We start from the raw sequence: 25,758 nt of genomic DNA, 5'->3' as shown, positions 1-25,758 counted from the left end.
TCTTGCAATTTTGTGATTTTATTAAAGGTCCCAGATATGTTGAGTTAAGGGGCTTGGAATAACAGCACAATATATTCATACTATTGTTTTCTCATTTCTAAGTTGTGTGTGCTTCATCATTTTTTGAAATGGCCAGTGGGTGACTGAGGTATTTTTTGCTCTGTGTGTAGGACTGATGGTGATGGAGTATTGTGGCTGGAGGAATATCTTTGTGTGGCCTCTGGCGGTTGTGTACACTGAAGGATGGGGATTATGAGAATATAAATTAGTGCCTGCAAATGCCCGATGATGGTTCTTCTTTCTCATGTCTGTACTATTGCCTGCTTTTGAAATAGATTCTCTTTGGTCTTGCCTCTACTTCTTTGGAGTGGTTTTTAAGGGCTTTTGGAATGCCACAAATCACAAATGAAGAAGCAGAAACAGGAAATCTCAATGAGGCTTTCCCTTTTGTGTAACGTGAAAGGATCAGTTCATGAAAAATACAAACACAAAAGAGGCATCGCCACAAAAACCTGAAATATAGGAACCATGACATTTTTTTTGCTGAAAACATACCATGCCCTATCTGGGTGGGTCTCATGTCATGGGATGTAACAGGATGAACAATGTCTGGCTCTTTCTGAGGCCCATTACTTGTGTTGTTGCTAGCTATGGTAACAGAAACAAGCAGGTGATAACTATCAACCACAAAGACAACAATAATTAGACAGTCCAGAGCTACATGTAAAGGAGGTCTTAGAATTCTAAGCTAGGAAAACTCCATTATTTTAAAACAGTCTTCATCAGCAAAAGTGTACATTCCAGTTGTATTAGTCAACATAGTATGATATTCCATATGGGAAGGCTTGCCTAGAATCAATGGTTTAAATTACTATAATTTCAAACTCATGAGAAGACTAAGATAAAAGAATGAAGGAATAATATCCCCCTGTTCCATTTTTGCACATATTTATTTAGTTATAGAATATACTCTTTTTCATTCTGCCTTGTGAAACTGTTTTATGAAATGATGAAGCAGAAGAGGGAATATTAAACTTTTTTTGGATAATCTCCTAGAATTGGGCTCATTTCTTTTTAAACTATGGCTGTGATGTCTTGCTGCACACTCTTAGGTTCATGATTTCTACCACCAAAATAGGATAAGGAAGACTTCATGTGAGTACAGAGCTACGTTGGTTCAGAAGGGTTTTTCCAGCCGTCACCTCGGAGTAATGCACTTAGCTTTCTACTTGCTTACATCATCCCCACAATAACCCTACAGTGGACCCTCGACTTACAGACGGCTCGGCTTACAGGCTTTTTGAGTTACAGACTTCTCTGGCCGCAAAATATAGGTTTGACTTGCAGCCGGAGAATCGACCTACAGACCAGAAAAAAGCCAAAATGGAACAAAAATGGAACAAAACCGGCCGGTTACGGATTAATCGGTTTTCAATGCATTGTAAGTCAATGGAGACTCGACCTACAGACTTTTCAACCTGTAGCCACTGTTCCAATATGGATTAATTCTGTAAGTAGAGGGTCCACTGTATAAGGTACAGTAATTTGGGCTGAGATAGGCCAAGCATGCTCCATACATTGGCCGGTATCTTATTGCTGTTCTCAACTAGACTGGATCCATTGACTCAAGGTGATAAGATGGCACAGTTACTATGGTCTGGATTGGTCTAGATCATGCTAAACAGGTCTACTTTGAGGTAAAATACATCATGCAAGGATTAAGCACTTTACATGTCAAATACATTGTATTTGCACAATCTCGCCTGATCTTCTTTCCCTTTAAAGGAAAAGAAAAGAAAAATCCTGCTCCTCTCTCCTCATCTGTGCTTTGCCTATGCTGCTTAACAATCTTGAAAAATGGGAAGCTTCTTTTTCACTCGCCTGTGAAGAGAAATGGAGAGGAAGCATCCAATTTCTTTCAAAGTTCAGAAAAAATGAGAAAGGAGCTGTGCTATCCCAAAACCAATATAAATTCAGGAGCATCTGCATTTGAATTCAATTTCTTTGCCATTGTTATTTTCTAAAAAAGCTATTTCAACATACCGCTTATGTTTTGGCAACAATTAAAAAGAAATGGAAAATGTCCTTTCCTTTCCCCTTTGCAGGTGAGCAGCCAGGAAACTTTCCATTTCTCAAGATGGTTAAGTGGCTTCAGCAAAGGGACAGTCACCTACCCACTTTGGTTCAATCACAGCAAATCAAATTTGATTTGTTTTCTAGGTCTGAGGTGATCTTTCCATTTGTGAAATCAGAGTGTTGTAAAATACAAATGGCTATACTTTTTGTGTTTGCATTGATGTACATGGCATTTGGAGACATGAGAGACTCTGAAGAGGGAGTAAACGCACCAAATATCAGACATCAGACTTAAAGGATTTGTGTACCTTAAAATTGCATGAGCTTTTAAAAATGGCTGAAATGTTTTATGTCCCATCCAATTTAATTGGAATTACAAATAAATCTGTAAATTTCCATTTCTTCCATCTCAGAACCAAATCTATAAATTCCACTTTGATCACATCTCATACACATCCATTTGAATCAGGCAAATTCAGTTGAGAATATGGGATGTGTCCAAAGGCGGTACATATCCTTCATTGTAACCATCACAAGAGTCAATCTGGTCTACTGCACTATGCTGACAATGCCATGCTAAATGGTGACTTTTTGCACAAATCTCATGAGATTCGTTATACAAGAATATCAGAAGAATCTTCCTGGATCAGAGCAGTGCTGTATCTAGTCCAACATTTTGTTTGTGCAACACCCAACCAGATGCCCTTGGGGAGCTCAAAAGCAAGACCTGATGGCAACAACAATATCTACTGCTTCTGTTCCCTAGCAATAGATATTCAGGGGCATACTCAGTAATCATCCCTGTGGCCAACAGCCACCAATATTCAGATCATCACTGGATTTCTGCAATCCCCTTGTGAGGCCCTCCATCTTGATCTGCATGGAGTTGTAATAAATTCAACAGTTTGCCTGTGCGCTATTGTGTGAACAATTGCATTGGCCCCGAGTCATCCTATCATGTCAGAAAGAGACTGCAAAAGAATTTTTTTCTCTTTCTGCCTATTCCATACAGGCTATAGTTTTATGTAGAGTTCAGAAACCTGCTTTATTATTATTATTATTATTATTATTATTATTATTATTATTATTATTATTATTATTATTATTATTATTATTATTATTATTATTATTATTATTATTATTATTATTATTATTATTATTATTATTACCAGAATCCTCCATTTGCTATCCTTTTTTCCCTTTATCTGCCTTACCAGACCATTTGACATCCACCAGAGAATGCATGGTGGATGGGAGAAAATGCTGGCAGAATTGTTTTATTTATCAACTTAATGTTTCAGTGGTAACAAAAGCAACTTTCCTGGCTGTGAGTCTTGAGGCAACAGTTTGACAGGCAGGTCTCATATTGTCCCTCCCACAGCCCTGGCAGAATCATCGAGTAGCAATGCCAGGGTGTTGACATTTGCCTGCTGTCCCTCTTGTGGTCACTTTGCCAAGGTTTGTCAGGATTCAAAAGAGTTGTTCTCCAATTGAGCCCTTGCCAATATCATCATATAGTTCCATTTTATTTTCCTTGAAGCAGCCAGCTACACCAGAGTGGACTCTTCCTGCCATTTATCACTGAGGATGGGGAAAAAAGGACAGAGTGGCTATGCATAATGTGGCACAAGAAAGAAAAGGTGATGATGTTGCCTAGTGGAAGATGCTTTATACAAGGGCTGTGTATGAATCTTTCAATGAGATATGGAGGTCTTTGGGGAGTTCTGGAATGTATCCCTCTTGAATCTGATGGGCATGAACTGCTGGTTTGGTGAGGTTTATTTCCTGGTTGAACAGCTGATTGGCAGTTCGGCAGCCCTGCCCCCTCCAGCGGGTGCCCACTCAGAGGCACCACCTGGAGGGTGTGGGGCAGGGTGCTGCCGCTGAGTGGACGCCTGCTGAACCAGCAGTTCATGCTCATCTCTAGTCTGATGTGACTTGTGCCTTATTTGATTCAATCTGTGTCCCAAATCTGAATCAAATTGTAAGCCTCCCATTGCATTGATTTGCACCGAAAAACAATAATATCCTGCTGCATTATGTGATTGCGGAAGGGTTATGACCCTTTGCATGCCTGGTTTTGTGTTGCAGCCACAGCTACATGATCAGTCATGCAACACGGCATTTTGGAGAAACAGTGAAACATTTGCATTATTGCCCATATGATCCAAATAGAATCCTAGCCTATAGTATTTTCATTTTTCTACTGATGTGCATGACATTTGGAGACATGATGCTCTCTAGTGGGGCGGGGAGGGGATAGGGGAATCTGCCAGGCTTAGACCTCTAATCTGACATTAGAGGTTTGTGTTAGAGGCTTGTGCGCTGGTTCAGTTTTGTGTGGCGGACATTTCTTCTCCCCCCCGCCCCCTCCCCAAAAGCAGGAGAAGCAGGGAACAATGTGTAACCTATCCAATTTGATTTGTGAGCTGGAAACAAATTGATTTGTAAACTTTGCTCAGGGGCCAAATCTGGCCATTCTGTCTTGATTGGGGCTTTGTATAAATCCAACCCAGGTTACTCTGGAGTTCGTGATTTTTCAGAATGTCGTACATAACCTTCCTATAGAAATATAACGAGGAGTGAGGTTTGTTTAGTATGAGGAGAGCTGAAGATGCAACAGTACCTTAAGAGATAATGTAAGTGCTTATTCTTTAAAGGCTGATCTGTGTGATTGTCACAGCAGCAGCTTTTCTAATGACCTATAGTTTGCAAATTTGCTGGGTTTGTTTTTTAACTGGTGCTCAGGCCGTAAGCACAGCCCTTCCTTTGCAACTTCAGTTTCTCTTACATGCCTGCTTTGATTTGGTCTCTTAACACTTGAGTGCTTTTGGCTCCCATGGCAGGTAATCTCTAATGTGTTGTTTGGCTGTGAGTTTAGTGATCTGGCTATGTTGAATACTTCCATTTACTTATTAAAAGAAAGAGCACAACGAAGTTTGAAAGTGAACAATTTGTTCATTTTGTCTTTCTTTTGTTTTTGTTTTCTTTCTTTCTTCTGGGAGACCTCTACATATTTTATAGAACCTCTGCATGTTTGTTTATTAGGTCCAGAGACCACAAAATGATCCCTGTTAAAAGTCTCCCAAGTTAATATTTATAAAAAGGAAAATGATGCTGAAGTCTTTCATAGAAACACAAAAATCTGATAGTTTGGAGAAATATAAATTGCATTATTCATGTTCAATTGTAAAGTTGTGCAACCTAGATGAAGAACAGTTTCCTGGAAAAGAAGAAAATTGCCTTTGGGTTGCCAACCGATGGCTGTTTTTCATGCCAGAGAATCAGAGGGGGGTGAGACCTTTTGCTTTCTGGAGAGTGGCTGCTAACAACCAAGGGAGCAAAGATGGTATCAATCATATGTGTGTGTGTGTGTGTGGGGACAAATAAATGTCTGTCAACATATCATGCTGTGGAATCCTTCATAAAAACTGTTCCAGTCCAGTGAGCTTGAAGGTTATAATTGCTGGTTAGCTGTGCCCACTACACATCCTATGACTAATCTTCTCCTTGGGAGGGAAATAAAACTTTCAACATGTGGAACATTTAATCTACATTTTTGAAGCAATTTTGCATGATGGTCTGTGTTACAGTTGTTCTCCCCTCCTCCTCTCTGAATAACATCTACTGAATAAGGAGGAATCCTCTGTCTGTCTTGGAAGGCAGGTTGGTGGTCTGGAACATGAAGGCTTTTCTGATGGTAGAGAGATAAGAAAGCTGCCACATGTCCTCCAAGAACTGCTGTGGGTTTTTCTAGTCTTGTTGCTCTGGAGGTGTGGATCCCAAAAACTGGGTGTTAGGAAATTGTGTTGGAAGAGGAGAGGAGCCACTGGGCTGTGTTGTAACCCCTGCATGACCCTGATCATAGCTAGAAACTGGGCCAACATGAGAACCAGCAAAGTGAGTTTCCTGTCACTGGATGCAATGCCAGGGAAGAAAAAGAGTCAACACAATGGCTTCCCGCTCTTACCCTCATTGGAATGAGCCAGCAGGGTTCAGGAATGGCAGCTGACAACCTGTTGTTCTCTGCACAAAAGTATATACACAGTAGGATTGCTCAACCAAGCTTCATGCACATGGTTGACATAGGGCAGAGATTAACGGAACGTGGCCTTATACCAAATCAGACTGCAGATCTATCTGCCTCAGCATTACCTCCTCTGATTGGCAGCAAATCTTGAGTCACGAGCATAGGTTTCTCCCAATGAAATCAGTCAAAATGTTCCTAATATTGAACGTAGAAAGCTGGCGGCACCCCTGGATGGCACTGCCCTGCTGCCCTATCAATTGAATAAGTGGGTGTAAGCACACATCCAGATGGCTCCCCACCACATGGTGCCACAAAGAGAAGCAATACCATTGGTGGCAATTCCACAGTCTTCCACAACATTGTATAGGCAGCTGGAAGAAGGAGAGGTAGTGACTATAGCACTATCACAGTGGCTGCCAGAAGGGCAAGTGGTGACAGCTACACATAACCCTTCTACATTCTGTCTATGGGAATAATTGGCACCAAGAGATCCTATAAGCAAAGACATTGTGGGATAAGTACCCCAGGATGTAACCTGTGTCACAGTGTGGGTGTTTTTTAAAATCACCCATTTTGTTGTGTCTTCACTTCAGTACTTCTAGGAATGAATTGTGTCCAGGCAGATGGCTCCAGTAGTTATGGTGGTGGCAGGGATCTGCGTACTGCCAATCTGGCAGCCATGCATGGGGTATGTGCCTTCCTGCACATCATGGTAAAACCAGCTTTCTTTCCACCACCTGCCACCTGATAGTCTTATCTGGATAGGCTGGAAAAGGTACTGGATCACTCTGCCAAACTTGTATTCTGCCATAAATTTAGGTATATACCACCGCCCCCAGTTCAGCCTTCTGGGAGGATGATGAAGAGGGGATGGCCAGGACTTCCTGGTGCCCCCTCTTTTTTATCAATCAACTCGAAGGATGTAAGTTTTTCTTTTTGATAATGCTGTGCCCACAGAATGGAGCACAACTGCAATCATTTTAAACAAAACAAAGCAAAGGAGTAAAAGGACAAGCACATGATCTGAATTCTTTATAAAAAAATTAATGAAGAAAGGGTTCCATTCCAACTAGATAGGCAGTATGGAAGCAATGGAATATATATTGCATTACAAAAGTGGTGTGAGTTCAGTAGAGTCAGACAATATTTTGAATCACATATGGGAAAACAAGACCCATAAAAGTTTATTTGACAGTAGAAGACGAAAATATGCAGCAGCAATAGGATACATGTATTTCTGACAGCTCTCTCTCTCTCCTGATTGATTCTAGTTTCCTTATGTCTTTCTAGAAGAGCAACTAAAATGCATGGCAATGAAGTTTTCTTTTTATTGGCTCCCAAGCTATAATAGGCTGCAGGGGAACTGACTTATGCTCCTCATTTTATGCAATTATGCTTGGCTCTAAAGCAGGTCTCTTCAGTTTCACAGTTTTATGTTCCACATTGTTTCAATAACATGTAGATGGGAGGGGTGATTTAAGATGGTGAACGATAGCTTCACAGAAACAGTGGGTTGCAAAAGCGCACAATTTGACATCTATTCTACTGTAGTAAAAGAAAGCATTTTAATAGGTTTCCACATTCACAGTGTATACTTTTGTAGTCAAAACGATCACTACAAAGTAAATAAAATATTATTTTCTCTGTATCAGCATCTTCCTTGCATGCTAATGTCCCCCAGCTCAGCTCTAGATTCAGCGGTAGATGCAAAATTCATATAAGACAAGAACTGAGGGCACTACAGCAGTAGTGTGATTCCACCACCCCTTAGCAAAGCAGAGTGTTTGCAGAACCAGTGAAACAATTAGGACATGAGCATCAGGATACAAATTTATTTTATTTTAAGTGTGTGTGCGCTCGCGAGCACCTGCAGAAAATTCTGTCCAGGACCAAACTCACAAGAAGTGGGGGCTGGAGAAGCACCACTGAATGGAAAAGATTGTTTTGAAATCGATCCTTCTTCTAACACATTATAAAAGATGCTTGTGATGCACAAGGAAGGATTTGCTTTCCTAAACTACTACCCAGTCCTTTGCACTGCGGGGTGGGGATACTTCAAAGTCCAACTTCTCCTCCCCCTTAGGGCTTTGGATAAGAGAATCCAGTGGCATTCCATTGGCTTCCCTTTCAGCCTCCTCCCAGCCACAGGCAACAAAGAACTTGTGGCTGTGTGCAGTTCTTTGCTGCCATTGTTCACAGGCAGAAAAGGGGGAGAGAGAAAAAAGACCGGATAAGCACTGCTAGCTGCTCTAGCCACTTTTGAAAAGTACAGTAGGTGGAATGATGGGCATCCTTACAAGAATCCATGGTTTTCTTGCCTATCTGCATCTCCACAGGAAGGCATCCCTCCCTCCCTTCTCCTTGTGACTCTTTTGTCACCTGGAGCATTTGCCCCAATTTATTGACAGCATGAAGACCTTAGCTTTTGCTCACCTCATTGCATAAGGTGCACTTGTTTATCTGCGTTTCACAGCAATAAAGATTGGGAATCGAGTCATTATGAGTCTCCTACATGCCCTGGGCTGAGTTCAGAACTTGAAATAATTGCTGTGCATTTTGAATCTCCTACATGTTCTGGACTGATTTTGTGTGGTATGAATGGTCTCATTGTCTAAAGGCTGCCCACCGTCTCCTATCTCTTTTATCAGGCAACAGAAAATCGCTGTTTTCCGGATTCTTAATAGTGGCCTTTCAAGCATCTGAAGTTACCTATCATAACAGGGAAGGTGATGCAATATATTTGCTTTGTTTTTTTCTTGTTGTGCTTCAAAGGTGTAAGATGTTATGCAAAGGGTCATGCTTTCATTACTGGAACGGCCGGTAATCTGGGTCCATTAGGAATAACCAAAAACTCGCAACAAAAGCTTCTCTGTTCTTGCGAGGCAGCCAATTGCAATATTGATTTATTCCTACCAAGGTCAACCGCAGAAAAGTAACACATTAAGTCATAGAACACTTCTGAATCTAAGCAGCTTCAATGTTTTCTTTTATTTCAAGAACCTTAACGTTTCAGAATTGTCTCCCTATGCCTTTACATAGTCTGGAGCTAGTTAAGGCACTGTTGCGGTTGTTCATCAAATTTCCTTTCTGCCCCGCAACCTAACTCACATTATGAAAGCCACTGTGAAATTTATCTGTCTTTATCAGTAAATATCCTGTTGTTCTCAGAGTTCTCCTAAATCTCATATAATGTAGGAGCGTTTCATAACGCTCCCACCATGTGACTTGATTTAGCATGGCTTCCTGTTCCAATTACCACCGAGAAGACAAAGAATAAGATACAAACCATCTTTGGGGCCAGCTCTTGCTGCCAGCCTTTCTGAAGGTGGAAGCCAAGGCAATAATTTGAAGGCATGTGTTCATGCTTTTTGCTTACATGTTGGGTCACGAGGACTGGGCCTAAAGAAACTCCCGTGGAAACTGTATAAGTGGGTTCAGGCACATACATTTCCTGAAAAAGCCTGTGCAGAAGCTTGGTGAGGTCCATCTTTAGCAAAATTTGTGCAGGCATCAAGGTTCTGAAGGGATAAGGAGCAGGGAAGGGACCACACCCAAGTTTTTTTTCTTTTCTGTTTGAGTCAATCCTCTGAGGGCCTGATCTCACTGACAAAAAATTCCACTGTTGTAGCAGGTTCTCCTTGAAAAAAACACAACTTGAATTTTAGTGTACACAGGAGGCATATGCACATGTGAACTATTGTGTCAGGAGAGCAAGTTTTTCTGTGCCTTTGGCATAGATTTTATTTATTTATTTATTTATTTATTTATTTATTTATTTATTTATTTATTTATTTATTTATTTATTTATTAATTAATTAGATTTCTATCCTGTCCTTTTAGACAAAGTCTACTCCGGGCGGGTTCCATCAAACATTATAAGCTGAAACTGTTAAAAACAATTAAAAACCATTATAAACAATAGTAATTAGTAATGGTTAGTAGTGCTCAAGATGGAAAAACAGAAAATTATAGTAAAAATAAAGTCAAGTATTGACAGGAGGGAAGGCCGGCCAAAAGAGCCAAGTTTTTAATTTTTGCTTATTTTGTGGCAGATGTGGGATTGATTCTTTGGAATGCCAGCAAATCCATTCCACATATGTAAATGCTTCTGCCTCTTTTTTTAAAATTCCTGCTGTCTGATACAGTGCCAATGCCATATAGCAGGAATTAAATAACTAAATAACAGCACACTCCCCCACCTCCTACCTGACTGCAGGCTTGTCCATCTGCTCATCCCTCAGTCACCTGTACCCCTGCCTTCCCACCCTCATCCCATGACCCTTCTTTCAATTTCCACCCCCTTTCCTTTCCCTCTCACCCTCTTCCCCCTTCATTCTCCCTGCCCCCCCACAACTGCCTGATTGTCCACTGCCCATGCCTAATCTTGTTTTGGCCAGTGGCGGGGGCAGAAGGCAGCACCTCCTTCCAGCTTGGCGATTTCCTGGGCAGTACCAAACAGCTGATGGTTGATCCTGTCGGTGGAAATGCCTACAGGTGGTTTTGAATTGCTCTCATTTGCATTTCCAAAGACAGCAATGTAAATGATCAATGTAGATTCTGCTTGAGTTGGTATAGAATGCATTTGTATACTGGGAAAAGTCAATTCCCCTGGATCCGCTCTCTCCAAATTGCATCTTACCCTCCCAGCTTGGGATCAAAAGCAATGCATTCCTTGTTAATTCTAACAAGTAACACATTGATAATGAGTGAGAAACACTGTAATACACAATTTAAACAGTACAAAACACAGTCTCCCAGTACTATGAATACAATATTTTATCATTACTATATCATCAACATACATGACACTTGACAAGTGACATAAACAGAGAAGGCAGAACTCTGTTCCCCAGAGAGCTTAGAGCATAAAAACCGTAACAGAAAACAGGAAAGCCCAAGGCAATCAAAGGAGCAGATGTAGTGATATCTTATGCTGAAGCCTCTGTTTAACTAACAGGTTAAAATGAAAACAAAAAAGGGAGTTGAAAATGCAGTGGGTTAAAGTAATAATAATAAGGGAGCGATGACTTAGGGAATATACATAAAAATAGACTATTTTAATAAATAGTCATTTTTTTAAAAAAAAATGATGCTAGCATTCCAGCAATTCTGACATCATTTCACATAAAAAAAAGTCTGCTTCCTTAACCATAAAGTACATTTCAACAACAATGCTGAGGGGATAAGATAGGATTCTCTGGATACTGATGACATCCTTCCAGCAGGAAGATAAAAGCTATTTGTGTATTAGGACCGTATTTTACCTCCACCCCTCTCGCTTTCCATGTCATTAATTGACTTTCCTTTTCAAGTACCAGCAGAATTAAATCTAGACATTACATTATTGAGTTCTTAGGACACCTCAGCACTAGGGATGGGCACAAAATGCCACTTCGGCAGTTCTTGATGGTTTAGATCAGGCTTGTCCAACCTGCGGCCCGAGGGCCGCATGCGGCCCAGGTCAGCTCGTAATGCGGCCCAGTGCATTTTTTTATTTTTAAAGAAATTCCAAAGTTTCAAGTTACACTGCCGGCGCTTGTGGCCGGAATGTGGCCGGGGCACATCACAACGGTAGGGGGAGAGAGAGGGAAGGAAGGAGTGGGAGGGGAGGGGACAGGGGGGCTGCGTGACTGCATTGCACCATCCCCATCAATAGGCAGACCACCTCCCAGCCCCATAAAGCCGCCGGAGTCGAAGCTGGCAGCCTCTGCTGTCTGAGATCGCAGCTGCCGGTAAGCGCGCTTGGAGCGGGGCTGCGGGGGATGGCTAGGGCTGCCCCCCCATGCAGCCCAAACCAAATGTATGTGCGGCCCAATTCAAATTTTCATCTTATAATGTGGCCCAGGGAAGGTGAAAGCTTGGACACCCCTGGTTTAGATGATGGTGAAAGAGGTGGGGGGCTGGGTGCTGAACCACAGAACACCTGTCCCACTATCATCCAAATTGGCACAAAGCACCAAACCATCAATGGGTTTGTGCCCATTTCTACTCACCACCCAAAATTTAGTCAACGTCAGTCAAGTTGTGAAACTTTAGTCATCAGAAAGGAGTAAAAGTGATCGTTTCGGATGGGATCTTTGGGTTTTTTCAACTAAAAGTCCCATAAATCTCCATTCTGCAAGTTCCACCGGACAGATCCATGCCTAAATGTGACTTGCCTAGAAAAGGGGCCTAGCTGGGAAGGCTTTGGGGCCTAGGATAGGCCTGACTCTGCCCTAGCTTCCAGAGCAGAAAGGAAACTGCCCCACTGCCAGCTGGGAGCTTCGTATCTGCACAGGAAGCTAGGGTAGAGTTGGGCCTTTGCAAAGCCTTAGTCTTCACGGTCCATCCTGGCTTGAATAGTTTGCCTTCACTTTATATGCTCTGTGGCACACTGGACAGAGACATACAAATATCCAGTCCTCCTTCACATCATTGATAATCTGAAACACAGAAAGCATCTCAGTAGCTGTTGTTCACATATCTGTGACGTGGCAAGCCAGTGGACCCAATTTTAACCTAGTTTAAATGGGAAACAACAACAAGTAGAAATTAACGTGGACCATTATTTATGCTGAAAGGAGATACGTATAGAATAGAGATGAGCATAAGTCAGTTCAGCAGTTTGTGTCGGTTCATCCTTTGGGGAAAGAGGTGTTCAGCACTTCACAGCCCTACCTCCTCTGGTGGGCACCCACTCAGAGGCGGTGCCTGGAGGAGCTGGGGTGGGGAAGCCGGGGCGCTGCCCCTTTGGACTGGGAAGCACCTAATACCTGTTCATTTGAAGGATGAACTGCTGAACCGGCGGCTTGTGCCCATCTCCAATCGAGAACTTTTCATCCCATCACAAATTCATAGGAATCCGACAAACAATCATGTTTTGGGTTGAGTGCCACCAATGTGGCATCTGGAGGCACAGACAATAACAGGCAAGAGTTACATGACATTGACAAGACAAGACGAATCAGTGACAATATTCAGAGTCTATATGTAAAGCTACCCCCAAAACATTCAGAATAGATTGATAGGCGGTGTAGATTCCTAAGCTACTAATGAGAAAGTAATAAAAATTGCTATGGTTATTACTTGGGTTTTCTACAAAAAAAGGACATGGAAGTCGAATGGCAGTAATGCTGTGCAAATGTCATTTCATGATGTTCAAGGTTGCCATTTGTTGAGGCTGCCATACGGACAGTCTTTTGCTGGCAGTACCAACAAGTCAAATTCTACAAAACAGGGACCCAGCTATTGTGTCCATACATATGTACCAATTATTGCACACTATCAAGCTCTATTCAAATAAGAAAGGCAAAACAATACTAGGCAGTTCTGCAGGTATTATTTAGGAACTAGACCTTATTTCTGCACACTGTGTACACACATGCATTCAGTACAGAAATGTATCCTTTACTTTTTCCCTGATCCTCACAGGAAATCCACGATCAGTGGATCCATGTAAAATGCTTTTTTTCAATTGTGCTTTCTAGAGAGAAAAAAATATTTCTTTCATTTGTTGATGGGCAGACAAAGGCACTCCGAGAAAGGGCAAAGCAGACTGGATATTACCTTGGGAATAGTCCCATGACCAAATGTTGTGGGAGAAGACACAAAGGCTACATGAAGAGGTCTTCTTACAAATATGTAGTTGCCTCTCTGCTTTCTCTTTCTTTAGCTTGTGCGACAGCTACATTAATGTACTGAAGCCATTCTTCAGCGTTCTTTTCATCTTTGGCTTTGAGAACATATGTCTTGTTATCTGTGAAGATTTCAAAGGCCCGAGGAAGGCTGCGATCCCGGCGCTTTTTGGCCACCACTTTTACACTTTGAACCTTACTGAGCTCAATGGGGCAGTCATCTGGATCATCTTTCTGAAACAGAGAAATGTGGCTCAAGAGTTATTCAGAAAATACCCAGTGGGTTATTCAATGATGAAGAGCTCTGAGGAAATATATTTTATAGCTTATGTAATTACTCCTTACCAAGTTTTCTCAGGGTTAACCTATGCTATACTCTTAAACTGAAGCAGCCCTTCTTCCTTACCAGTAAACCTAGGGAGTTACAATTATGTGAGAAGATTTAGGAGAAAATCTCAGCTCTTTTTTCAAATGAAATTTCCCAGGATTATCTGGGGTAGGGTGAGGAGAGCCATGACATTTACACTGGTATAAAACCAGTATACGTTTTTAGTGAAGATATGCATTCAGTGTGCTCTAGGGAAAAAAATCTCTATTAAACACATAATTTGTTCCATAGGAGCCAGTATTTTGGACTTGGTGCTTGCCAACACATCAATAAATATTGCATAGTTTAATGTCAGACATCTTCCTCTTTCACCATTAGTGCATATGTTACAACAGTCCTTTAACTAACTCCAGAGAAGTAGGATTTGGGCAATTTTCCTACTAGGTTTTTAAGCAGCCTTAATGCATGGGAGAGATGCCCCAGTGATAACCCTGGGCTATGATGTGCTCTGTTTATTGTCTCAGCAACCTGGCTTGCAGATTTGTTCAGCACACTCCCACTCCAAGCTACCTATAAGAGCTCCTTTGCCATTTAACTCTGTTAAAACAAATTGTGGTAGAGAGGTGGCACAGGAAAAACTGAGCGGAGACCTATGGAACTTATTAGTAGCTTAATTAGAGCTTACAGAAAGAACCAACAGAGAGAAAGACAGAAAGATTATTTATTGTTCTCTTTTGTGGACCCGGATTTTAGTTCCATTCAGATTAGTCCCATGGGGTCCATAGGACCAACTGAGAAGAAATGGGGACAGCCATTATTGAGAAGTGGTTACTACCCTTGGGTAACACAAATGTTATTTGACTGCAACTCTCAGAAACCTCGGCCAGCACAGCTAGTGGTGAAGGCTTCTCCCCTTAAGAATCACAGGCTGCACCAACAAGCCGAATCAAAACTATTTGGCTTTGCTGTGGTTTGATTCACAGTTATCTTATGGTTCAGTTGGCCTTCACTGATCGCACCCGGGCCATGGATTGATTTTGAGCCAATCTCCATACTGCCTCCTCAATGCAATTTGCATTTCAACCTACAGGTTCCTCTTCCCTTCCTTCCTTTCTTCCTTCCTCCCTTCCTGTTTCCACCTTTGCCAGTTCTTTTATAGTTCACTGCCAAGCTGCCTAGTTTTTAAAATGTTAGGGGAAATGCAGCAGCTTTCCAAAGTACTTATTTATTTATTTATTTATTTATTTATTTATTTATTTATTTATTTATTTATTTATTTATTTATTTAATCAATCAATCAATCAATCAATCAATCAATCAATTAATTAATTAATTAATTAATTAATTAATTTATATGCCGCCCACTCTACCCAGAGGTCTCTGGGTGGCTTACAATAATTAAAAACTTCAAAACATACACAGAAATACACACCCACACATATATGGAAATCTGTATAGTCTTTCGCATTTCATTGGGATTTTTCTATTTTGTAGTGATTCGTTTTTTTTTCCTCTGCAGAGGTGATCCAGCACTAAACAAATCTATCAGTACAATGACTCAGTGCTACATTTGTTTATTCATTTTTTTAAAAAAACTGGGGACACTTAAATGACAGTTTATGGAGTATGTTCCCTAAAAATCACACAACTGCCTACATCACCAAAACACTGCCCCCTCAGACACACACCTCACATTCTTTGGCAGAAGGAAACAACTGATCACATGGGGAAAAGTCAGTTCAAAATCATTCTGGCTTGAAACAAGTCAAAGTACCCTCAAACTGTGCCTTGACAGCAAACAGGGCTGGATTGATTTGAATTGGCCTTTGGTTAATGTGATCAGTAAAATAGACAAACAAAAAATTAATCTTTTCTGCAGCTCCTGTGGTATTTTGTGATGTATACACAGCCAAAATGTGTAATAAGGAACCGGTTCTCAGAGGTTTTCAAAGCCGGATCTGGCAGAAGGACTTTGAAATTAAATGGATTTTCAAAACTTACAGATTTTCCCTTGCGAAAGAGAAGTTGATTGCCAGCGAGTGTAAAATACCGGGTCTTCCACCTTTTTATGAACTTCCATCGGACTTGCTTTTCCTTCAGCTTGCCTTCAATCAAGGGTTGGCCATCTTGATTCACAACTAAGGAGATACATTTTTTAAAAAAGTTTTATTGTTGAATACTTTGCTTCTGCTTTGGTGGTTTAGACTTTACAGTAACTTCGGGAGATGGGTGCCCAGAAGGTGTGATTTTTATAAGTTGCATGATTATATTTCAGCAAAGCAACAAATAAAGTATCCATGCTCCCAGAACAAACTTTTCAGAGGAGAAGTTAGATTATCTCTGAAAAGGCCCATCAAACTCATTTGTTACCCATTTAAATTTGTCACAATTTTCCCTTGTTTATTGGAAGTGGGTAAGAGTGCAACCATGCTTAGGTAAGTAATAATGTGGCTACAGGGGCAGGAGAGACAAGAAACTGCTGGAATGTTCCTTCTTTGTACCGCCTACTTTCCTGGTTTCCACCAAATGATTGAACTCTTAGATTTGCCTTCAGTTCCACCAACCCCCCCCTTAACAAGTTTTCTCTATTGCTCAGAATTGTAACTCCCTGACAAATGCTTCTCTCTTCATTTAAGATAGTATTTGTTAAATGCAATCTCGAAGGCTTTCACGGCTGGGATCTGATGGTTGTTGTGGGTTTTTCAGGCTCTTTGGCTGTGTTCTGAAGGTTGTTCTTCCTAACGTTTTGCCAGTCTCTGTGGCCGGCATCTTCAGAGGACAGGAGTCAGAACTCTGACCAGAGCACAGACAGAGTTCTGACTCCTGTCCTCTGAAGATGCTGGCCAGAGAGACTGGCGAAATGTTAGGAAGAACAACCTTCAGAACACGGCCAAAGAGCCCGAAAAACCCACAACAACCACCAGTATTTGTTAACTTGCTTCTAAACACCAGGTTCCACACAAGGAATAGTGTTTGACTAAGTGACTGTGCAGATCTCAAATTTCCCTTGATTCACCCACACACCACATCCCTGAACTGCCCTTTTCATCTCTCTGCAGGAACTTCGTCAAAGTTTTGGGGAAGTGGTAGAATGATCTGAGCATAGATTTGCCCTTGATGGGAACTTCTGATCTGTTCCTTTTGGGTCTATACTACCTTCATGTTAAGCCCCCAACCCATGTCCACAGAGATATGTGGTTCCTGATTTTATAGAGGTTTCTCTCCAGCAATGTGATCTGCTTTGTTATACATGTCTCTGGAGTTAATCATGCAAAGGAAGATGTTTACATTCCAGAAATAATTCTAAACATGCACAAGCTTTCACATGGTTTCACAATTACACCTTTTTGCCACTTGAGGAGAACTCCTAGAAAAAGATTTATCTGAACATGTGCTTTGGGCCTTATTCAAATGTGCCCAATTAATTTGTCCTGTTATGAAATGTGTGGTTTAAAGTTACCTCAAAGAATGCTAAGCAATGAAAAGCATTTTCATTGTTTACTTTTCTTTAATTTTGCTAAAACCTGATCATTTACATGTATAAACAGCTTAAAGAGTTGCAGGTGCTCATAAATTTGATTATGTACAGAAAGACAGGATACCTAGTGTGGTGTAAAAGAGTGATAAACTAGGACTCAGGAGGCCTGTTCTGAATCTGCACTCAGCTGTGAAAACTCACTGAGAGGGTGGAACTGATAGAACAACTCCCTGAGCACTGGGCAGAAAACAACACAATGAAATTCATCAGGGATAAGTGCAAACTACTGCACCTAGGAAAAAGAAACTAAACACACATTTACAAGATGGGTTATACCTGACTCAGCAGTAAGCAAGAAAAATCTTGTAATACAGTGGTGCCTCGCTTAACGAGCGCACCGTATAACGAAGAATCCGTATAGCGATCCCTTTTGGGGGATCGCTATACGGAGCTGCCCCAATCGCCGCACTCGCTTTGCGACGATTGGGGCGTCTGGCGGCCATTTTGGAGCCGCCGATCAGCTGTTCGGCGGCTCCAAAATGGCCGCCGGATGACCTGAAATGGCCCCCTGTCAGTGTTTTCGTGCCCTCCCCTTGCTTACGGAGGTCGCGAAAACGCTGCGGGGGGCCATTTCGGGTCATCCGTGGCCAATGGCTGCGGACGACCCGAAATGCCCCCCGCAGCATTTTCGCGACCTCGGTAAGCAAGGGGAGGGCGCGAAAACACTGACAGGGGGCCATTTCGGCTCATCCGGCGGCCATTTTGGAGCCGCCGAACAGCTGATCGGCGGCTCCAAAATGGCCACCGGACCAGCGAAAACATCGCTGGAAGGGTAAGTTTTGGCGCCTATTGGAACGCATAAAACTAAGTTTAATGCGTCCCAATAGGCTTTTCCTGCCCCGTACAGCGATGTTTTCGCATAGCGAAGGTTAATCCGGAACGGATTAACCTCGCTATGCAGGGCACCACTGTAATTGAAGATTACAAGTTCAATATGAGCCAACAGTGTGATATGGCTACAAAAAGGCAAATGCTATTTTAGGCTGCATTAACAGAAGTATATGTTCCAAATCCCGCAAAGTGCTAGTTCCCCTCTATTCAGCACTAGTTATGCCTCATCTTGAGTACTGTGTCCAGTTCCGGACACTGCACCAAGAAGGATGCTGACAAATAAGAAAGTTCAGAGGATGGCAACAAGATGATCGGGGGGGGGGTCAAAATGAAGCTCTATGAGGAAAGTCTGAAAGAACTGGGCATGTTTAGCCTTGAGAAAAGACTTAGGGAAGATACGACAACACTTTTCAAATTCTTCAAAGACTGGAGGGGCATGATCTGTTCTTGATCATCCCCAAGGACAGGACATGCAACAATAGGCTCAAGTTGCACGAAACTAGATTTCAGCTCAATATCAGGAAAAACTTCCTAATTGTTATAGCAGTATGGCAATGGAACCAATTACCTCTAGAGGCAGTGAGTGCTTCAACACTGTAGACATTCAAGATAAATTTAGACAACCACCAGAGATATATCCTTTGATTTGTATTCCTGCATTGAGCAGGGGGTTAGAGTCAATGGCCTTATAGGCCCTTCCAACTTCATTTTTCTACGATTCTATGATAAACGTCTCACTTATCTTGAAAGCCTTATTAGAGCTGCTATAGGTTGGCTCTGACTTGATGGCACATAAGAACAACAATAATAGGCCATGGTGCTAAACATTGAGCTTGGTAAAGTATATGGAAACAGTTCATTACAATGAAGCTGGCACTCCAGTTGAATTTTTGTGGCCCAGTGATGATGAGTCTCAGTAGCATTAGAGAATCTAATACACCAGTAAGTGCAAAGGTGGCCAAAGACAACTTTCTATTTTTAACCTTTATCAAAATGTGGGGGATAAATCCATGAATATTGAGTACTTTCAACTTTAAAGGGCACCCTAACTGATGCCTAAATATCTGAGGGACTAGTTAAAAAAGTAAATTTCAGAGGGGTAGAATGATTAATATTTTATTTTTTAAAACTTCTTTATTTTCTTTGAAATTAAGCTGCAGGGAAAGCACCCCAGAGGGAGACCACAGCTGTGATACAAGGATATCTGCAAGCAGTATCTGAAGGCCTTAGGCATGGACCTCAACAGATGGGAAATGCTGACATCTGAGCGTTCAGCCTGGAGGCAGGTGGTGCATCACGGCCTCTTCCAATTTGAAGAGACCCTTGTCCAGCAGGCTGATGCAAAGAGGCAGTCCTGAAAGCAGCAAAATCAGGGAGCTGGACAGAGGACAGATTGTATTTGTCTTCAGTGTGGAAGGGATTGTCACTCTCGAATTAGCTTCTCATCCACACTAGATGCTCTTCCAAGACCTCTATTCAGAGCACGTTACCATAGTCTCTCGAGACTGAAGGATGCCTAATCTTAAAAAGCTGTCTAAACATGGACAATGGTATATAGTAACCTTATAACTTCTCTGTTGTAGACTTTTTATTACTTTAATAGCAATAATCTCATTCTATGGGATCTAATTCACTGTGTAAAGTACTTTAGGTAAAGGTAAAGGTAAAGGTTCCCCTTGACACTTTTTGTCCAGTCGTGTTCGACTCTAGGGGGCGGTGCTCATCCCCGTTTCCAAGCCATAGAGCCAGCGTTTGTCTGAAGACAATCTTCCATGGTCACATGGCCAGTGCGACTTAGACACGGAACGCTGTTACCTTCCCACCGAGGTGGTCCCTTTTTATCTATTTGCATTTGCATGCTTTCGAACTGCTAGGTTGGCGGGAGCTGGGACAAGCGACAGGCGCTCACTCCGTCGCGTGGATTCGATCTTACGACTGCAGGTCTTCTGACCTTGCAGCACAGGCTTCTGCGGTTTAGCCCGCAGTGCCACCACGTCCCTTTCAAAGTACTTTAGACTGAGTTGCAACTGTTCTTTACTATAATGTGTAAGATAAAAAAATGAATGTCATTACTTTATAGATTAAAGCAAACTTGGATGATGACAGCATGTATCTCTGAGTAAAGACAACTGGGTATGTACATATTCAAATCTTCCAAAAAACACACAACCCTACAACATTGGCTTATGACTGTGGAATATTCTGCTTCTGTACCCACAATTCAAAAGCCCAAGGAATGGCCTCACACTGCTGCACAACATTGTGCCTTCATTGCCAGCAGAAAAAAGGATGCCAAGCTTTGCATAGCAAAGTGTAGACTGAATGTTGATGACACCAATGGCAGCAGTCAGGATGGTCTATAGTAGAGGTCCTCAACCTTTTCCAAATCATGGACTGGTTGGGTGGACAGGGTCCGTGCGCAGGGGGGCACCCCTCACACTTGTGGGTGGGCAGGGTGCACTTGTGGGTTGGTGGGGCACATGCTTGTGCATGCATGGGTGGGCAGGGTGTGCTCGCGACTGGGTGGGGTGCACTCGTGGGTGGGCAGGGCTCACACTTGTATATGCACCCATGGGCAAGGAACCCCATGTATGCATGCGCAGGTGGGCAGGCACCCATGTGTGCAAGTCAGCATGCGGGGGGAGTGTGTGCGGGGGGTGGGATATCTGTCTCCATGGCCTCGTCCTGCCAAGGCCACAGACCAGGGGTTGGGGACCCCTAGTCTATATAGGATACCCTCTTCTGTTTATTACTGTTCACAAAGGGACAACAAGCAGGGGGAAAATCCCAGAACCTGACTTTTTTTTTAAAATCACCTCATCACTTCTCACTCAAACACAATGCAATTGTCATGGTTGTTTTTCAACAAGTTTTCTATGTATCTATTGCTTGGAAAATATGGATAATCACCAACAGTTATGATGAAACCTCTGCTTGTAGGGTGCTAATTTAATTTTCCAGCTTTTAAAAATGGAAGCTGAAGTACAAGCACACTACACACTAATTCCAGCAAAATCTCTCATGTAGAATTTCCCAGTGCTAGAGGATCTCAGAAGATGAATTCATCTCTGTATTATGGTTGCTAGAGGAGGAGAGAATCAGGAACAGCTTGGATGTGGTTGTGGTCCCTCTGTGCCACCTTTTTTGAAGGTCTGTTTTGGACTTAATGAAATGGTGATGCAAATGTGTGATTAAGTGCCACACACACAATGAAGAGGCATCTACACCCTTCAATCTCTGAAGTAAACCAATGTTGCCATGCCCACTGCAGACTAGAAAGCAATCTTCCAATTTCCAAACATTTTCATTGGGTAGGCAATCTGAGGAAGAAAAGCTCTATGACCACGTTGTGTGCATATTTTCCAAAATATGTCCCCTCCCCTTTAAAATGAAAAGAGGATTGTTTGGAGTTAGCAAAGATTGTCAGTGGAAACCAAGGTCAAAATCATCCATGCTGTTAGTTTGCAAGACTGGAGCAGATGATTATGATACAACATTAATGATATGACATTTTGGAGATCATTAACTCATATAGTCTCTACACATCAGAAGTGACTTGATGGCGCATAACATCTTTGGAGGGTTTTTTTAAAATTTCCAAACAATTGTCTAGTGACAAGATGAATGGAATGGTTCAGACTATGAGAAGATACAGGCACCAAAGCTCTGCTAACATCAAGTAAGACCATCCCCAGCCACAAAGCAAAAAACAATAATCTTACAGTTTAAAGGAGTCATATCTGTTTTCTGTTCTTTTTAAAAATATCTTTTAAATATTTTTACAACCAGACAAATATGTTTGGCAAGCAGGGAGTTAAAAATCCAATTGAGTTCTAATTAACAAGTTCAAAAGTTCAGATTGCTCCGGATCTGGAGCTGATTCCTCCTTTGAAAACTCATGTCAAGAACTTGGTCTCAGAAATTCACAGAAAATGTTCAGTTGAAAGCACTCAGGGCTGGGCAAACACAACTGCTGCATGTTTTTATAATGTCCTCCTTTCTGGAGGATTATCTGTCTATTACTGTCTTTAAAACAAACCTTTTTTTTTTACTCTTTAAAGAAAATCTGCCTTTGACTCTGTTTCTGTGATTTTTAGCTGCCTTAAACTCTCCAAACATCGTCCTTCCCAGGCCACAAAGCTGCAACAAACTCTACTTTTCAAAGTCTGTTTGTTTGTTTATCCATCCTACCACGAACCACTGCCCCAGTTCTGATTACCTTTCTTGCAAATGTTACTTAGAAGAAGGAAAACAGACACATTAATGTACTATAATAATGCTATCTCACACATGTCTATGGAGTACACTTCCATAAATGGATATATAATTGCAGCCTTAATTTCACATTTAGTCTAGATGTACATAGCACTGCAGTTATTTTGTTCCTCAAGCAATGGACAGTCAGAATCTCTTGGTGATCTATAGTACATCACTGGGAAATCTACCATCAGATCCCAATTTGCTTTCTGCCCATCCTCACTTTATTTCAATTTCCAAGTGCCTGAAACCTCTGCTTTTTGTACCTACATTGAACTGTTGATATAAATGTCATCTAAATTCATGTTTACGTAGAAAGGATTCAAGAGATTAGATGTCTAAATATTTGTCTAACTCAACAGTAAATATTTTTCATGGTATATGACTTGTTTGGAAGTCCCTCAACAATGTAAAAAATGTTGGCTGAAACACATGTGCACACACAATCGCTTCCTTCATCAGCAAATTGGCACTGATACACCAGGAAGTGGGAATGACGTGATAGAATACTGAGGTGACAAAACAGATTATGCTATTTTAAACAACGGATGGGACATATCACTTTGGAAAGTTCTACCACATTAAAAAAAGTGGTTTCAAATAGAAACTAGTACTGCAAGAAAAAAATGGTCAAACTTAGCTTTCTCTCAGCTGTGGTATTTTTGTATTTGCAATAGCTTCTTAAACAAAGGATTCAAAAACAACATGTATCAATTGTAACCTGAAATGTTTTCTATCTGCAAAAAGTCTGATGAGAGGAAGCATGGTGTAGTGCTTAGACTATTGGGAGTAGCTACAAGTTCAAATCACACTCGGACGTAAAGCTCACATTGTGATGTTAAGACAATCACTGTCTCTTATCACTGCCTTGATTACTGCACAGAGTGACGTGGAGGCTGGGGAATAACCATATTGGTTGCCCTTAAGCCCCTTGTAGGAAGGGTGGGATATAAATGCAATAAATAAAGAAGTACCTACTGGATTAGATCAAGAGGACAGCAATTAGGATGATATTCATAGGATGAAGTCAACCTGCAACAGATGTTACCTTTCCTAAGGGATATTCACTAACAATTTTGTATTGCTTGTAGATCATAGTTTGGGTGGGGGCTGGAACAAGGAAGATAGAAATTAATGTCTGAATAAGACAGCACAACCTTTCAACATGTTGACTCTAGGGGACGGGAGGATGCAATTGAGCTCCACATCAGATAGTAAAATGTCTTGGACTAGTACTGATGGATAGAAGGACTTGGTTGACGTGCTTTTTGCCTAAAGGCAAGGAGGTGCACCCCCTTTCCCCCCAAGAGCTCTACTGATTCAAAGCCTGGAGGCTGCTCATACACATGCATGCAAATATGCCCCCTTCCCCCCAGTAATTCTGTTTGCTTACTGGGTGGGAGAAGACAGTCCTCTCTCTAACCCTTGTACAGCAATTTTGACACAGACTGCTATTTCTCTGCTGGTGCCAGCAGTTTGGAAAGCGCAATTTGAAGGAACTCAGTGTAGAATCAATGGCAGTGGGGAGTCAGGTCACCCACTGGGGGCCTAAGCTCTATCTAAGGCCTTGTGAGAGTTGAAAGTTCTATGCTCATCTTCAGGCATACAGTTAGCATTAAAGGAGACTCAAGCATGTGCCTTGTTCGAAGGGTTTTCAAGCCAGCGGAGTGCATCCATAATTAAATCTGTTGTTCATATACGCCATCAAGGTGTTTCCAACTTACGGCAATATGTGAGATGCTCAAGGAGTTGTTTACTATAATCACCCACTATAGCTTCCATGAGTCATCAGGGATTTAAATCCAGGTTTCCTGAGTCCATGTCCAACACACTATCCAATACACCACATGGGAATTACAAATATGTTTCAGTTAATATATACAGAATTTAATGAGGATAGAAGAGACACAAGTATGATTTTGATATTGTTTGTTGTTATGTGAAGCCACCTCTTACTCTTTGAATAAACAATTTCCAAAATGTCGTGTCCTCAACTGCCCTGCTCAGTTCTTGTAAACTTAAGCCTGTGGTTTCTTTTAAGGTATCAGTCCATCTCATGTTTCGTCTCACTATTTTCCTGCTGCCTTCCACCTTCCCCAGCATTATTGCCATTCTCAAAGAATCCTGCCTTCTCATGATGTGCTCGAAGTAGGCCAGCTTCAGTTTCAACATTTTTGCCTCCACAGATAGTTCAGGCTTGATTTGACCCAGAACCCACTTGTTTGTCTTTCTAGCAGTCCAGGGTATCCAGAAAGCTCTCTTCCAGGATCACATTTCAAATAATTTTCTTTTAAAAATATTACATGGCTAGAATTTCAGCAGGCCAAATAAAGCAATCTAGAGAATGTTCTCTGGCATGTTTAAGAAAACTGTAACTAAATCACCAAATGTATTGCTATGGTATTCATTTCAGTTAATATATTAACTTTAGTGGGAACTGAATCAGTCTAGAGCCTCACCGGATTGTTCTCTAGTCGTTAGAGCTCCTCTCTAATCATCAGAGTTTGAAAAATGATGCATCTCCATCTCGTTTCAGCTCAGACTCTTAATCCCCATCTACTAAGTTAACACAATGTGAAAGGTATATTGATTGATTCTAATGCTAGTTTCCCAATAAATCTCCAGCACAAACTGCTCAGAGACTGGAGATTTCTGGACTTGTGTAGGGATAATTATGCCCTTCAAAATGGTGAACAAGGACGTATTCTATTACAGGACTGGTCCTACCACAATAGACTTACTTAATGAGGTGCATGAAAGTTTAGTTTTGTGAGACAAAGAAATGGATTGAAAACAGGAGGTATTCCTATGAATAGTAACAAGTTTCTACTCTCTCAATAATACAAAGGACATTGAGCAAAACATTTGGAATTTCCAGATCTGGCAGCTGAAATTATCAAGATACAGAATGTCCTGAAACATATTTCAGCCATCTTAGCATTTCCTGACACTTCCAAAAATGCCTACAGCTTCAATTTCCCATTTTTCACCCAAATTCTTTTCCTCTGGGTTAATGCAAATTAGGATGACATCAATGAATTTATTTGATGGTGGAACTAATACTGATGAGAAATAAAGCTCTCCT

The 25,758-nt window shown here is 41.5% G+C and overlaps 1 protein-coding gene across 3 annotated transcripts in view; it reads right to left on the bottom strand.

Annotated features, from left to right (window-relative positions):
• Window positions 1–13,407: 13,407 nt before the first annotated feature.
• The window catches only part of VEPH1 (ventricular zone expressed PH domain containing 1), a 165,799-nt gene continuing 153,448 nt past the window's right edge, over window positions 13,408–25,758 (bottom strand). For all 3 annotated transcript variants that reach the window (XM_078389058.1, XM_020791818.3, XM_072996114.2), the window contains exons 13-14: window positions 16,049–16,185; window positions 13,408–13,953 (exon numbers count right to left, since the gene is read on the bottom strand). In XM_078389058.1, the coding sequence (XP_078245184.1) occupies window positions 13,717–13,953; window positions 16,049–16,185 (374 nt within the window). In that variant the 3' untranslated portion in view covers window positions 13,408–13,716. The remainder of the gene's footprint in view (window positions 13,954–16,048; window positions 16,186–25,758) is intronic.

The sequence above is a fragment of the Pogona vitticeps genome, chromosome 3, assembly GCF_051106095.1.
Source record: "Pogona vitticeps strain Pit_001003342236 chromosome 3, PviZW2.1, whole genome shotgun sequence".
NCBI lineage: Eukaryota > Metazoa > Chordata > Lepidosauria > Squamata > Agamidae > Pogona > Pogona vitticeps.
This window is presented reverse-complemented; position numbering and strand designations above follow the sequence as displayed.